The sequence below is a fragment of the Camarhynchus parvulus genome, chromosome 6 (genome assembly GCF_901933205.1).
Source record: "Camarhynchus parvulus chromosome 6, STF_HiC, whole genome shotgun sequence".
NCBI classification, from domain to species: Eukaryota; Metazoa; Chordata; class Aves; order Passeriformes; family Thraupidae; genus Camarhynchus; species Camarhynchus parvulus.
The window spans coordinates 3,395,337-3,411,036 of NC_044576.1; the positions used below are offsets into that span (position 1 = coordinate 3,395,337).

The 15,700-nt window shown below is 51.5% G+C and overlaps 1 protein-coding gene across 1 annotated transcript; it reads right to left on the reverse strand.

The window, feature by feature from the left end:
• Positions 1-5,339: 5,339 nt before the first annotated feature.
• On the reverse strand, positions 5,340-13,753 carry LOC115904998 (putative lysosomal acid lipase/cholesteryl ester hydrolase). Its single transcript, XM_030951002.1, has 10 exons — positions 13,627-13,753; positions 11,854-11,943; positions 10,825-10,990; positions 9,258-9,456; positions 8,941-9,050; positions 8,491-8,627; positions 7,961-8,104; positions 7,478-7,549; positions 6,866-6,931; positions 5,340-6,420 (listed from the first exon to the last, which is right to left on the reverse strand). Exons 2-10 carry the CDS (start codon positions 11,935-11,937, stop codon positions 6,187-6,189), a joined length of 1,212 nt encoding a protein of 403 aa, XP_030806862.1. The 5' UTR covers positions 11,938-11,943; positions 13,627-13,753; the 3' UTR covers positions 5,340-6,186.
• Positions 13,754-15,700: the final 1,947 nt, after the last annotated feature.

Consider the following 15,700-nt stretch of genomic DNA (forward strand, 5'->3'; position numbering starts at 1 on the left):
AACTCCCTATAAAACACCTTTTATCCAACAACATTCCAACCCCATGCAGGTATTCTTACAGCTCTGATTTTCCTTTCCTTTCCTTCCCTCCCTGTGCTTCCCTTTCCAGCAGCCACAGCTTCTCTGGGAAATCCATTCCAGGGCCTGCCCACCCTCTCAGGTAACAATTCCTCCCCAACATCCCATCTAAACCCAACCTCCTTCAAGTCCTCAAAGGTTTGAGGACTTTCATTCCTCCCTTTGACTAAGCTACACAAGAGCTCCTCAGTAAAAATCCAGCTGTTTGGGGTTTTTTTTTTGGCACTTTCTGTCCTTCCACCAGAGGTGGAACAAGCCCAGGTGCTGAATCACACACTCACCTCAGCACTGACACACTGCTCCAATGGCCTCATTCCACAGCCTGGGGATGCCAGAGAAGTCCCTGCTGCCTTTCCAACCTCTGCTACTATTAATTTATCACTACTGTTACTACTAGTTTGTGCCTCCACTAGAGAACAAGTAGTGGGGTGAGAAGGCAGCAGGGCAGGGGGGATTCTGCCCTTCTGCCCCTCTCAGGTGAGACCCCACCTGTGCACAGCCCTGGTGCTCCAGCATGAGGAGGGATGGAACTGTTGGAGCAGGTCCATGGAGCTGCTGAGAGCTCTGGAGCATCTTCCCTGTGGAACCAGGCTGGGAGAGCTGGGAATGCTCAGCCTGGAGAAGGGAAGGGTGTGTGGAGACATCACAGCTCCTTCCAGGGCCTGAAGGGACACAGGGCAGCTGGAGAGGGACTGGGGACAAGGGATGGAGTGACAAGGGAATGGCTTCCCATTGCCAGAGGGCAGGGCTGGATGGGATATTGGGAATTAGGAATTGTTCCCTGGCAGGGTGGGCAGGCCCTGGCACAGGGTGCCCAGAGCAGCTGGGGCTGCCCCTGGATCCCTGGCAGTGCCCAAGGCCAGGCTGGAGCAGCCTGGGACAGTAGAAGGTGTCCCTGCCATGGCAGGGGTGGAATGAGGTGATCTCTAAGGTTCCTCCAACCCAAACCACTCTGGGATCCCACATTCTCAGAGGGATGTGTGTCCAGAGGGGCTGCTCAAGGAAGGCCAAGGTTTCCAGCCAACAAGTCCTGGGCTCTGCCTGAGCCCCAAACCCCGTATTTTTCTTGTCCTCTGAGGCCCTTAAGAATCAAAATTTACACCTCCTGGTGTGGTGTGTTGCTTGTTAGCCTCACGCTTCTCAGCCATCAGGCAGCATTGCTGCTGGATGCCTTTCATGCTCTCATTTGAGGCATCACAGGACTGCAACCCCACCTGCTGCTGGCACAACAGGAAGGGAAGCGGCCCTTGGGATCAGCTGTGTGCCCAGTGCTGGCCCTCAGGTGCAGCTCTGAGTCACCTCCTCTGAGGCACACTGCTGCAATCAGCACCTCCTCAGCCCTGGGACTGGGGTTAATCCTGCTGGCCATGCCCACCTTCCCTCCAGCTGGGGCCCTGCTGCTTCTCCTGCTGCTGTTTTCCACCAGGCACCTCCTCAGCCCTGGGATTGGGGTTAATCCTGCCCTGGGCTGTCCATGCCCACCTTCCCTCCAGCTGGGCCCTGCTGCTCCTCCTGCTGCCCCTTTGCAGTGCCCAGGGCGCCTCTTGCCAAGGGTAAAGCAGCCACAAATCACCTGGCCCTGGCATCCTGTGCTGGGAAAGGGAGCAGCACCCTGGTGTTGGCCATAGGAGAGTGCCAGCTCTTGTGCAATTCCTGCCAGATAAACACAAAGCTGCCTTGCAGTAACCTTGGAGAGCACAGCTCAGGTTAAAGAACATGATGAGTCCTTATCTGCTTGTGCTTTTCCTGGTTTAAAGTCCCTTTGGCCAGGCTGGGGTGTCTCTGGTTTGCACATTTATAGGGGTTTTGCCCGTGCTGGAGTTGCACAGTGGAGCTTGAGGACGCAGCTGCTCTTTTCACAACACCTTGTTTGGGTTGTTCATGCAATCATTCCATTCTCCCTAATGAAATGGAATAAACAAAAGCATAAATGTGGGTTGGGAAACAATGGAGATGTGGTCACTGGTGTTTCTTCTCTGGTAATTCCTCCCCGGTTCCTGCGTTCAGAAGAGCCCAGAACAACCCTGAACTTTTTGTACTTCTTCCCTGATCTCTCTTCATTGGCTTTAAAGTGTATTTTACAGCTGAAAGAGTTTGGTTTGTGGCTGAACAGACCTGGGACAACATGAGCAAAATTTCTCAGTTAAGAAACACCCACAGTTTTCAAATTTGGTGCCGTGGTGCTCCTGAGATTATTTCCCAGCATACTGGAGACAAGCTGATCGGGCTGAGCTTTGCCAAAGCCCTGATCAAGGCTGTCAGGGAGCAGGAATATGCCCCACAGGACACAGCCCAGGTCACAGAACCACAGAATGAACTCAGTTGGAAGAATTGAGATCATCCAATCCATCCTAGGAGCTGACACCTCCTCATCAACTACACCATGGCACTGGGTGCCACGTCCAGGCTTCTTTTAAACATGTCCAGGGATGGTGACTCCCTCCACCACCTCCCTGGGCAGAAAGTCCCAGTGCCCAATCGCTCTTTCAGTGAAGGATTTTCTCCTGATGTCTAACCTGAACTTCCCCTGGCACAGCTTAGGGCTGTGTCCTCTCCTCCTCTCCTTCTGTCAGTGGTTCCCTGGGGGAAGAACCACCATGATCAACATTGATTTGTGAAGTTTTAGAGAAAATTACATCTGATTTTGATTTCAGCTAGCTGTAACTTTCCATGGCCTTATATTCCCACCTGCCTGAAGTCCCATCCCAAGAAAATGCAAGTCTCAAAACCAGAGTCTCTCTCTCAGAGGTTCATCTAACAAACTCAAAAGAAAATTTGAAAATTACGCTGGAAATAACATGGGAAATTGCTGTGAGTTCCTGAAATAAGAATGCACAGTGTTTTCAACCAAAGGAAAAGCCTGAATCTACTCAGCAATGCCTCTGGAAATCGTTGTCAGGCTGTAAAGGATCAAAAAGATGTGAAAAGGCAGCACGCCATCTGTCATAACTCCACGAAACCTTGTCCCAGATTAACTCTGGGACAAATCAGTTTCTAAATCACCCCACAGGCCAGCACGTTGCTTAAAGCAGACGCCAGAGCAATCCTTGGATTGCTTGCAAAAGCACCACCTCTCTTCAAGCCTGTGCCTGTGGGAAGGAGGCTGTGCTGGCCCTGTGCTCCCCTCCACAACTCCTGCGTGTGCTGCTGCCCTGTGTGGGGGTGGGAAATGATGGCTCAGGCAGCAGGGTGACACTGCTGTGCCCTGGGAGGGATGTGACACAGCTGTGAGCCCTCATGTGACACCCTCTGCATGAGCACACCTGGGAGAAAATGGGATAAGAGGCTGAGTGACCAACATCCTCCCCACGTGTGGCTGAGGCTGGTTTGCCCACACAGGGAGGAGAAAAGGGGTGGTGGAGGCTTTGTGGGTGAATGGAACACCATGGACTGAGATATGTTGGAGCAGGTCCAGGGGAGGCACCAGCATGGGCAGAGGGATGGAGCAGCTCTGCTGGGAGGAAAGGCTGGCACAGCTGGGGGTGCTCACCTGGACAGGAGAAGCTCTGGGGTGACCAAATTGTGGCCTGAAGGAGCTGATGGGAAAGATGGAGAGAGACTCTGTACAAGGTGATAGGACACAGGGAATGGCTTTCCAGTGCCAGAGGGCAGGGCTGGATGGGATATTGGGAATTAGGAATTGTTCCCTGGCAGGGTGGGCAGGCCCTGGCACAGGGTGCCCAGAGCAGCTGGGGCTGCCCCTGGATCCCTGGCAGTGCCCAAGGCCAGGCTGGATGGGGCTTGGTGCCACCTGGGACAGTGGAAGGCATCCTTGGGGTGGGATGAGATGGGATTTGAGGTCCCTTCCCACCCAAACCACCCATGATTCCATGATTCTGTGATACCCTGTGCAATCACCACAGACCTGCCTGGTGGTGTTTGACTTGCCTGACAGAGCTGAGACACGCCAGGCCTCCAATCCTGCCATGGCCATCCCAGGAGCTGGAATTTCACAATATTTATTCTGCAGGCATAAATCAATTTGCTTCCAAAACACGCCTCTTCATTTGTTATTGATCCTTTGGCAGCAGAGGGGAAGCAAGTGCCAGAATCTGATCAAACCAGAACTTCCCCAAAGCGCTCTGTCAGGGCAGGATGAAGATAATGCATTGCAAACACTGAGCCAGATAACTGCAGGGGTGGCAGAAACTTCATAACCTGAACAGAAAGAGACTAAACCCTGCATTTTTAATGAGTTTTCAGAAGTGAAAAGTTAGTGCTTCAAAACTGAATTTGAATAAATGGCAGGTGGGGGGCACGGTTTAGTGGTGAGCATGGTTGGCTTTGATGATCTTGGGGGTCTCTTAAGGATTCTGTGATTCTGATTTCCTGCCAGCTTCTCAGAAGTTTGCAGGGGGAGCATCTTGGCAGCCTCTTGGTGTGTTTATTTTCCATTTGCATTGATATCCAGGGCATGAGCACAGTGCAGCCCTGTAAGGTGCTGCTCCAGGGCACGGCCCTGCCTCGAGCAGCTGATCACAGAGGAAAAGATGTCATTACAAATGTCCTAAGTGAGGCAGCTAATCGCTGGCAATCCAGGCAGATCCTATCTGACCTATAGCCTCATTCCTGCACCCTGGCTTGGCCTCACCCTGCCCTGTTTTCTGCTGTGGTCAGTGCCAGCTCTAAGGGTAGAAAGTGAAACACTTTACAGGTGCTCACTTGAGCAGAGCCAGCCCTGTGCCACCATCTCCAGACTCCTGGGTGAAACTCTGCTGCTAAAACCCCACAGTTGGCTCTGGTGAGCAGCTGTGCTGGGCTCCATGACCTGCTCACCACCCACCTCTTCCCTGCAGGGAGATGGTGGTGGCATCAGGATCATCTGGAAATGATCCCTGAGCACGAGGAGCATTGCACCTGCACCTGGTAAGAGGTCTGTGCTGAAAACCCCCACACCTACAGAATCCTGGAATGGTTTGGCTTGGAAGGGACCTCAAATCCTGTCTCATTCCACCCATTCCACTATCCCAGGTGGCTCCAAGCCTCAATGTCCAGCCTGGCCTTGGGCACTGCCAGGGATCCAGGGGCAGCCCCAGCTGCTCTGGGCACCCTGTGCCAGGCCCTGTGCCAATTCCTCCAGAGTTTTAACCTCTAGCTAACAGTACAACCACACAGAGCCCAGTAGACCCTATCCACTTTATTATTATTATTATCATTATCATTATATATTTGTGAAAAGAGAACCTTATCCTTTGCCCTGCTTGCTCCCAGCCATATTTTAAGATGGTAGTTACACAAACTGGCAAATTCACAATTCCTCCTCTGATCAAGGTATTATTAACAATTTAATCCAGAAGCTGAAAACAGATTTAGGCTCCTTACTGCTTTCCACCACACTCTTCTTCTGTCTCCCTGAGAGGCAGCAAAAGGTGGCCTTTGCAGCTGGGTTTGTGCCTTAGGATAGCTTGAAGTGGTGCAAAATGGTGTTTCCTGCTAGAACTTATTGAAACTCCTTTGTGCTTAAGTGAGATTATCCAAACCAGCACGAATCTCAGAAAGATGTCCCCTTTGTTAGTAAGGTGGGAGGTTCTCATGGACACAAACCCTTGGCCACTCTTCATTGTCACCAGGCAGGACGTTCCTAGCTCCTTCCAGCTGTGAAAGAAGGCAGTGAGTGCCAGGATGTTGGGACTCTTGGGGTGGAAGTGCTGCCAGAAGGTGAATAAAGCAGGACCCATCCACCACGTGGCTTCATCCCATCCCTGTGGGACACCAGCATCCAGGAGGGCACGGAGCTCCTGGCCAGCTGTTTGCAGCTGGGAACCCAAGCTCAAGGAGCCCAGAGTCCACAATGGCCAAGTTCCACTAAACTGGTGGTGAGGGAGGCACGTGGGAGACTCAGGGTGTGAGGGCTGTGCTCAATGCTCAACTTCTGCAGGGACCTCAGCCTACTGAACCTCAGCCCAGAGTGCTTCCCTAGTCATTGGATTGCCTGGTTTTCCTCACTGGCCAGAGCAATATCAATCCAGACCAAGTGTAGCAGTTTATTGAGCTTTTCCCCTCAGGTTTTCTTCTTCTTTTTTTTTTTTTTTAATTATTCCCCCCGCCCAGATGAAAGAAGCCCCAGAAGTCATGGAGAAGCCAACAACCACTGCCACTGCTCCAGCTCTAGGCACCCTTCTCCATCAGTTCAAGCATTTCTTTGTAGACCTGCTCGTAGACGTGCTTGCCCCAGAGGAAGTCAAAGTGGACAAATTCAGGGATGTACTTCTTGTAGGCCACGTTGGAGATGCGGGGCAGGGTGATGTTCACATCCTCAGGGGCTGAAATCCAGTCCTTGCCCCCATACCAGGCAGCCAGCGGGGTTTTCATGTTCTCCAGCTCATAGAAGGGAGGAGTGGTCTGCAAGACAGGAGAGAGGCAAAGGGCAAGCCAAAAATTCAAAGTGTGTCCTGGTGGCTGCTTGGAATTTCTCCCTTATCCCAAGGGATAGAAGAGGAGCTACCACCAGGGAGCCTCACTGTGCCTTGGGCTCCTGTTCTTTCCACCAGAGGGTCAAAAAGTCATCACTGAGTGACTGAGTCACTTATTTTTATTAGAAAGTTATGAACCTGCTTCCCCATACAAAGCGAGTTCCATAAATACCGTGTATTTCATGGAATCACAGAATGGTTTGGGTTGGGATGGACCTCAAACATCATCTTGTCCCAGCTCCCCTGCCATGGGCATTTTGCACCAACCTTCCACTATTCCAGGCTGCTCAATTGTCCAAATGCAGTCTCAGCCACTGCAATATTTTCACTGGAATATTTATTTTATTTTTTCTCTGAGCATGTCTCTCTCTTACCTGGTTGTAATGAAGCACGTTGTCATTGCCATAATCATAATGCTTGAATTCCCCAGTCTGGTAGAGCTGGAAAAGGAGAGTTATATTTATTATCCACACATTGGAGGGGGCTCTAAGGAAGATAAAAGAGGTGACAGGGGACTGCAGCGCTCCCTCCTGCCACCAAGGCTCAGGGAACCCATTTTTACATTTGGATTTTGGGAGGAGAGCCCAGCCCCAGGAAGACCACACAGTGAAGAACCTGGTGTACAGCCAAGAGCCTCAAAGGACACATGAATCAAGTTTTTTTGTGTGTTGTGGTCAGTGCCAGCAGCAGGAGGATGTGAGTAGAACATTTTCAATAATTATTTGTATCATTAGTGGTCTTACTGACCCTCAGCCTTCCCTCTGGCATCTCCTGTCCTGGGTTATCATCAGCCTTTATTCCACCTCCATCTCCTACAAGCCCCAAGGAGCTCTTTTGTTGGGATAAATAACTTCATTTCCAGCAGTGTTTCAGCTTTCCTCTCCCTCCCTTACACAGCTCTGCAGGGGGAGCAGGGGGGGATTATCCCCAGTTTTATTCCCAGATTATTCCCTGAGCAGAGGAAGGAGAACAGGAGGAGGTGTTACCTGGCGCCAGTGCAACATGTTTTTTAGGGATGTGGAGTCAGGGTAGCGGGCCAGGTAGACATCCATGCGGCTCTGCAAGACCATCAGAGAGGTTTATTCTCTGCTCCCCCGCAAAAATCCACATCAGAAATAAAACCAAAGTAGCTACACGAGCCTCACCCACACAGAGCTCCCTGCAGCAAGCTGAGCAAGTCCCATGGTAGGAGCCTGCCTGGTTCCCAAGGCAAAGTAAGGCTCCATACCTTGTGCTCAGGATCCTTTTGCAAAGCTCAGCTCTCTGTGTTGTCCCTAATACATTTCCTTCTTGGAATATTAAAGAACTACACCAATTCTTCACTTGAGAACCCCCGACCCTGGTGCCTCCAGGTTGAATTTTTCTACCAGCCGAAGACATGGAAGGCCATGTGGAGGCAGCAGAAGGACAGCTCAGGCTGGGACAGTGAGGAAGAGGGTGTCTGGAGAGGGAAGCTGCAGTGTACATACCACGTTCAGGCTGTTGGTGAACCCACCAGGCAGGTAAAACACCAAAGAGCACACGGTCTTCAGCATGGGGTAGGTGCACATGGTGGAAATCACTTGCTTCAACACCTCACCCTTATCAAAGACCACTGTCTGGCCTAAAATGATCTGTGGGAGTCAGAGGGGTGTATCAGTGGGGTGTATCACGCTCTGTTTTGCCTCCAGGTGCTCCCCACCTCTTTGCTCACCCCTGAAAGTTGCTGACAACTTTGCTGTGCTCCGTCACTTTGGCTTTTCAGAAAAGGCCACGGCCCTGGAAGAGCCCTGCCCTTCCTAGGAGAGGTTTCTCCAGGGAGAAGGGACCCAAAACCAATCCCTGTTAATAGTTCTGTGATGAAGGCTGGACAGGCAGATGATTTGCCTGCCCTCCAGGCTCACAGCACACGCACAAACACCCAGAGCGGGGAGATGGAGGTGATGCACAAGGCCTGCCTGTCTCAGGTGACCCTCCCAGTCCCTCTCCCCCTCACACCTCATCTGTGCTGAGGACACACCTTAATCAGCACCTCGGGCAGGTCAAACACCCTCACCAAGGGGGACTTCATGTTGGAGTTGACGGTGATGGGAGCCAAGGCGAAGAACATCTTGATTTTGCGATCCAGTTCGGGAATGGAGGAGAAGGCAATGAAACCTGCGTGGGGGAGAAGGAAGCAGACCCTGCCCTGCTGTTTCTGAGGCAGATGTTGACTTCCAGGTGTGTGTGCCCACCTTAAAGCCCCTTGGAGGTGGCTCCAGCAGGTCAGGGTCTAACAACAATCAGAGCACCCAGTTTGGGGCTGCCAGTGCTCAAAACTCTTCCGTTTAAACAATTACCTGCTCTTTTCCCTGTTGTTGTTTGGGAATGCCTGGACATTTCCCTCCCTGACCAAGGTTTTAGGAACACTCCCAGGCTGGGGGTGCCCAGCTGGTGTGACTCTGCCAGGCCTTGCTCTCCTCCTCAGTACCTGTGGTGGTGCCTTGGGAATAAGCCACGTAGTACAACTGCTCCTGCCCCGTTCTCTGCAGGATGTAGTTGATGGACGCTGGAAGGTCATACATGGCCATCTCATGGAAGCTGCAGGGGAGACAGGCACGTGACAAAATCACCCTTGCTGACCTTGGCATGGCTTCTTGGGTGTGGGCAAGCACTTTGGCAGGAATGGGCAACCCAATTTCTGCCCCGTGGCAGAGGGTCTGACTGCCAGGAGCACCTCTCCTCCAGCCTGCAGACACTGCTGGGGGTACCAGGGACCTGCCCACCCTCCAGTTTCATGGAAAATACCTGTAAGCTGAGTATTCCTGCTGGTAGAATTCAAACTCCTGGTGTTTCCGCGACCAGCTGTTGCCCCGGCTGTTCCCGATCCAGACGTCGTAGCCAGCGTCGGCCAGGATGAAGCCCAGGCTGGTGTTGGGCAAGTTGGTGACCCAGTTGCTTCCCTCCAACACCAGGCCATGCTGCAGGAGGACCACAGCCTTTGGAGCTGGAGGAAGGAAGAGGAGGAATCATTTTCTCTGACCATGAGCAAAATCCATCATTCACATCCAGGCATGGCTTTGGCAGCACCCTCTGGGAAGTGACACCAGGGCAGGGACACTGTCCTCTGTCCTCTGTCCTCTGTCTTCTGTCCTCTGTTCTCTGTCTTCAGCCTCTCTGGAGAGGTGTTTTGAAGAAGGCCAGGGCAGAGACTGGAAATCTGTGGGTTTTTTTACACTTATTTGCCATGTACACGACAAGAACTGAGCATCACCCCACCATTGCTTTGAAGCAGTGCAGAACGGGAACATCCCAAAATGGTGAGATGGCACTGAACTGGACACAGGAGGGATGCAAAATACTGAGATAGCATTGGATTGGCTGCCTGGTTTGGTTTCCTTTCCTCACTAATGGCTTTTTGCTGCTCCACTCTCTGGTTTTGAGCTAAAACCTGGGGCAAGATTTCTCTGCCCCATTCATCCTCCTTCCTCTCTGGGGCAAATCCTCTCAGAACAAGGTCAGCATGGTGGGCACCTGCATTTCTTCTGCTCCTGAGGCTATTTGCCTGGTTTTTCCTACAGGGACATCTTCCTCCTGGAGCACTGTCCTGGGCTGACTATATGATGCTTTTATCCCCAATTATCTGTTCTGTTTAAGCTGAATAACAAGTTTTGCACCTTTAAGACTTATTCCAAAGAATAAAAGAAAAAAACCCAAACAAACTGTGCAGTTTATTTTCAAACCCTACACTCACTCCTCCACATTCCTTCTCCTAAACTGTGTTGTCTGCAAATAAACAAACAATAAAAGAAAGCTCTCCTTTATTTTAGTTAGTGTTAGCTAGCTGAAGCAAAAAAAAAGTTCCCTAGACTGTAATTTTTTTCCTTTTCTTTAAACCTGTTTAAACCCACTCTAAACTGAACACCCCAAGAAACCACCAACAGCTCACACCTGTAACCCACCAGACCAAACCTGGTGCTGCAGCATTTCCAGCACCAAAAAGACTAAAAAAAGACTAAATAAAAACTAAACTGCAACCCAGAAAAGAGACTTTCTGAGTTTGTCATCCCTTTTAAAACAGCGAAAAATTTTGCTGTTTAATATTGTATTAGTTTTATTGTTTAATAAAGTTTTTATTGTTTAAACAAGTTTTTTCCACTTTTCTCAAAAAAAAAAAATTCTCCCAGACCAATTAAAAAAAAATTAAATCTGCTTTTCTAAAAAAGCCCCTTTAAGAGTTTTCTCCCAGTTTTGCCCACAACCAAAACAAATACAAGCACCCAGCCCAAGGTGAGGTTGCCTTGGCTGTGGGTTATTCCAGCCCAGCAAAGCTCTCAGGGTGCCAGGGCCGGGCAGAGCTTCCCATGGCACTTACGGGGACAGAACATGTTGGATGGCTGTGCCCCTGCCTTGTGGGAGAGGCTGAAGCTCCCTGGGCTGCCTCTGCCGTGGGGGATCCTCTGCAGGGTGAGGAAATATCCATCCTCTGTCAGCACCTCGTGCTCCTCGTAGGGGTACCCGTGGTACCGCACAATTTCGCCCTGTGGGAAGGGAAGGAGAGCATGGGACAGTGCCCAGGGAGGGACAGAGGTCCTCAGGGGTGGCAGGGCTTGGCTGGGCCAAGCCATCAGTGCTGGTAGTGGCTCCAGGGGGAAGCTGGGCTCAGGACCTCCCAATGTCCCCAGTGCGATGTCACGACTCCAGCCAGAATTTTTGGCAGGTCTGGTGAAGAGATGCCACTTTTTGTGTTGCAATCAAGAGCAGGGCAGCACAGACAGCCCAACTCTGAGCCTGAGAGGGCTGTGAGGGCTGTCCTGACCAAACCTGCTGACTTGGAACAAAGCTCTCTCCCTGTGATGGTGTTCACAGGGGTCCCAGGATGAGGGAAGAGATGAGAATGTGAGTCGATGTTCCAGAAGGCTTGATTTATTATTTTATTATATATATATATATTATTAAAACTATACTAAAAGACTAGAAGAAAGGATTTCAGCAGAAGGCTAGCTAAGAATAGAAAATGAATGATAACAAAGGCTTGTGACTGACCAAGACAGTCTGGACAGCTGGACTGTGATTGGCCATTAATTAGAAACAACCACATGAGACCAATCACAGATCCACTTGTTGCATTCCACAGCAGCAGATAACCATTGTTTACATTTTGTTTCTGAGGCCTCTGGGCTTCTCAGGAGAAAAAAATCCAAAGGAAAGGATTTTTCATAAAACATGTCTGTGACATCCCCCCATAAATGCCTGCCATAAATCTCCGTGTATGTAAGAGCAGGGAAACAAATATCTCATAAAATCCTGGTGTCAACCCTCGGTGAGGACACACAGAGCCCGTGGGTCTTGCACAGGTCATGTGGGTAACTTGCTCAACCAAGCAGGAAAAGAAGGGACTTACAACATCCATGGACACCTCGGGATTCTCTTCTGACTTTGCAGCGACGAGCATGAAACAAGAAATGGTGAGGAGCAGCCACATCATGGTGTTCTGCAAAACATTGTCAGAACATTGAGAGACTGCTGGCACTGGCACTGGCACAGAAACAAGAAATGGTGAGGAACAACCATGCCATGGTGCTCTGCAAAACATTGTCAGAACATTGAGAGACTTTGCTAGCGGTGACACAGAAGCTGTGGGGAGTTCTCTTGATGTGCACTGCACTTCCACAAGGATATCAACTTGACCCCTCAACAGGTGAAATAATTCTAAACCAGAAGTCCTCCAATTCTGAAAATGGCTCATTTTGCTAGTCTTGAACAAAGCCAGAGTCCAAATTCCATCACATTTTAATCCCACATTCTCCATATTCAGAAACATGCAGAGGTACAGGTACATCTGTACATGCCTGGGCAAACCTGGATTTTGAGGAGGTGATTATAAATCATTCATTTTCAATAATTTCTTGAATAGTTGGAAGAATAGGTTGTTTTGTTCCACTGATAGCTGACCTAATGAGGAGTAAACCACCCAATTTTAAGTTGCAGGGCCATGTTCTTAAGAAGAAACCAAACAAAGTGGTTTGCTTGGGCTCTCCTTATGGCTGAGAGGGACCCTGGCATACCCTTGGCTTGATTTTGCAGACCTGAGTGAGATGCCATCTCAGGACACCCCTGTTCTTCCTGGGAAGGATTTTGGTGTCTGCTTCAGCTTGTTCCTACCACAAAACATCTCACTGTGCTGTTTTATCTGACAGAAACAGAATCTCAGAATGCTCTGGCTGGAAAGGCACCTTGAAGATAATTTTGTTCCAATCCCTCTGCCATGGGCAGACCCCTGCCATATAGGAACGGGTAAATTTATTGGGGGTGACAAATTTGCAGCAGTATTTCTGCTACTTAGAGAAGTTCCCTCAGCTACTTAGAGGAGTTCAGTTGTGTGGAGAATCTAGCAGGGATTCCCAAATTCTCACCGAATGCCAGCGCCAGGTATCTTGCACCCACCCAGGTGAAATTGAGGAGATCTGGGAGCAGATTTCTGTCCCCTCCCGGCTGTCCCTGATGCTGCCGCGGGAGGAGCGGGCTGCCCGTGCTGCGGGAGGTGACAAAAGCCACCCGGTCCCTGCCGGAGCGGCTCCGGCCCGAGGAGGATGGGCGCACCTGCAGCGCTCACCTGGGCCCAGCCCTGCGCCACCTCCCGCTCTCAGCACCGCCAAGGGGCGGCCGTGCCCGGCCCCAGGGACCCCATCTCCCACCCCGGGGGGATCCCCACCATCCCCCGGAGCCCCCCGGCTGCGATCTGGGGACAGGAGCCCTCCTTGTGTCGTCTGTTGCTGGGCTCCACCAGGCTCTGGAATTGTTACTTTTAGGGCAAGCCTTTAGCAAAGCCAGCAGAGGCTGAACACATTTTTGTGACGTAGCGTCAGGAGAAGGGTAAGCAAATTCCAGGGCAGAGCCTTCCCTGCGATGGAGGGCCCTTTCCTCCCAACAGCCAGCACGGGGAAACTCCCAAAATTTCCCTTTGCGAAATGTCCCTCATCCCATCACACCTGGAGACATCCCAGAGGTGCAGCAGGGTAAATAGGAACAGCAGCAATGTCCTGACCCCTCTCCAAACACTCCCACCCCACTCCCTGAGCAGGACATTCCTTTGGAGCCGGGGCTGTCCCATCCCCGGGGCTCTCCAGGAGCCGTGTCCCGCTGTCCCCAGGGTGGCACCGAGCACAGGCATTACCCGTGGTGTCCAGAAGAGCTGTGGGAGCCTTGTCCCTGCTGTGCCCCGAGCAGAAGGTGCTGCTGGCTGCTCACGCCGCTCCCATGGGGCTGGAGCTGCCTCTGCTCCCGATTCGGGAGATTGGGGAGCCGCCACTCCCCTGATCCCTCCTCCTCCTGCCGAGCTGGAATTCACCCCAGGGCTGCTGCGCTGCCTCGGCAGTGTTTCCGCGGCGCTGGGAAGAGCTGAGAGCTGTGACAAATGGGTTGGTTCCAGCTGATGGAGTCACCTGGCACGGCTGTGACCTCTGTGAAGCCCGGGGTGGGCACAGTGGGTTCTGCACCTGCACTGGGCTGGGTTTGGTGCCAAGGGGATGAGTGGGACCAGCCCAGCCCATCCCAGCAAACTCCACTGGGAAAGCTCCTTTTGGCTCTTCCTGCTGCGTCCTGGCATGGAATGAGCCTGAAGATGCAGAACCTCCCAGTCCCAGCAGTTCTTGGGGTCTCTGCTGGTCACAGTGACCCTGGGATGTGTCAGAGAGTCTCTTTTCCCAGCCTGGCTGTTGAAGAAGGAGTCAGGGCTCTTCAGTTCTCATTCTCAAGTTGTTTATTGTTTCTTATCTATAAAATTCTTTCTCTGTCCAGCTGAGGCCTGTTCAGACAGAGGCACACTGACCACCCTCAGGGTGGTGTTATCTTTTTTTACTAAAAACTACGGGTTCAATATTTACCATAACTTCCCAATACCTATCACCTATGTTAGACAGTGAGCTTCTACTCTAAACCAATCCAAAAGTGCCAACATCACAGCAGAAGATGGAGGCCACGAAGAAGAAGAAGAAAGGCTGGACAGGCCCAGATTCCTCCATCTTGCCCCCCGAGCCCCCATTCTAAAAACCCCCCAAAAATCTATTTTTTCACCCCTGTGACAAATTCACTATCATTCTACTTAAACTTTCGTGGCTTGTAATTCTTCATGTAAAGGTTGGTAATTGTTTTCTCCAAGGGCTCAATTAAAGGCACAGGGGTCTTGGGCTCTGTGCCAAGGTCTCTGAGCCCCCTGGGCAGGAGCTCCAGTCCTCCAGGGCAGCCAGAGGGATTTCCTGGGTTCTGAGAAGCAGCGACTTCAAAATTAAAAAAAAAAAAAAAAAAAAAGAAAAGAAAAAAAATTCCATCCCCAGGGAGGGAAGGAGCTGTGGATGGAGACTTCACATCTTGCCAGGCTTCCCCTCTTGCCAGCTGGTGATGCCTTTGGCCAGGAGCTGCCTGCTGCCTGCCCTGCAGGGATGGTGACAGGTCACGGGAGCTCTGGGTGTCATTTTTGTCACCTCTGCTTTGGTGGCCACCTCTCCACTCCTTGCTGCAGGGCCCTGGTGCTGAGTGTGGGGTCCTGCATCCCTCCTGCAGCCAGCACCTGCCAGCTCTGGCCCAGCCACGCTTGCTCTAATGCAGACAGGCTTTGGAAAACCTCGATGGCTCCACCTCTAGCTGGAGCTCCAATGGCTGCTCTTCACCAAGGACTAGCTGCAGGCAGCGCCAGAAGCCCTCCCAGCTGCCTCACCCTCAAATAAGCAGTGGCTCAGAGAAGAATCTGATTTTTCCCCTGCAGGGAGAGGAGGAAAGGTGGAAGAACAGGATCAGGTATGCCCAGATGAGAAAAAAGCCACTCCCTCTTCCTCCCAGCACCGACAGAGTTTGCCTTTCTTTTGGGGACAGGACATCAGAAAGGTTCCTGTGGCCACTCCTGGTCCTGGCATCAAGTTCAGGCCCACATCAGTGGGCAGCCCCCTGGGGTGAACCACTGCACAGCCTGTTAAGGCATGAGAAAATCAGAAAAAATAAAAATCAGGATAAAAATTAAGAGTTCTGAGCCAAGCTCGTTCCATAGGTTTGAACAGTTATTTTATTTCCCTCCAACAAGCAGCCCCTGAGAGGCGTGGGGAGAGGAGGGGATTACTGGAAAGCACTCAGAGTATGAACACTGGGCTGCCTCCCACCCCTGCTGCCAGGACAGGACTGGTGTGACCATGATGGGAGCCCGGGGAGGGAGCGTCCCCCACACACGGGCAGAGAGGGACCTGAGAACCCCTTCCCTG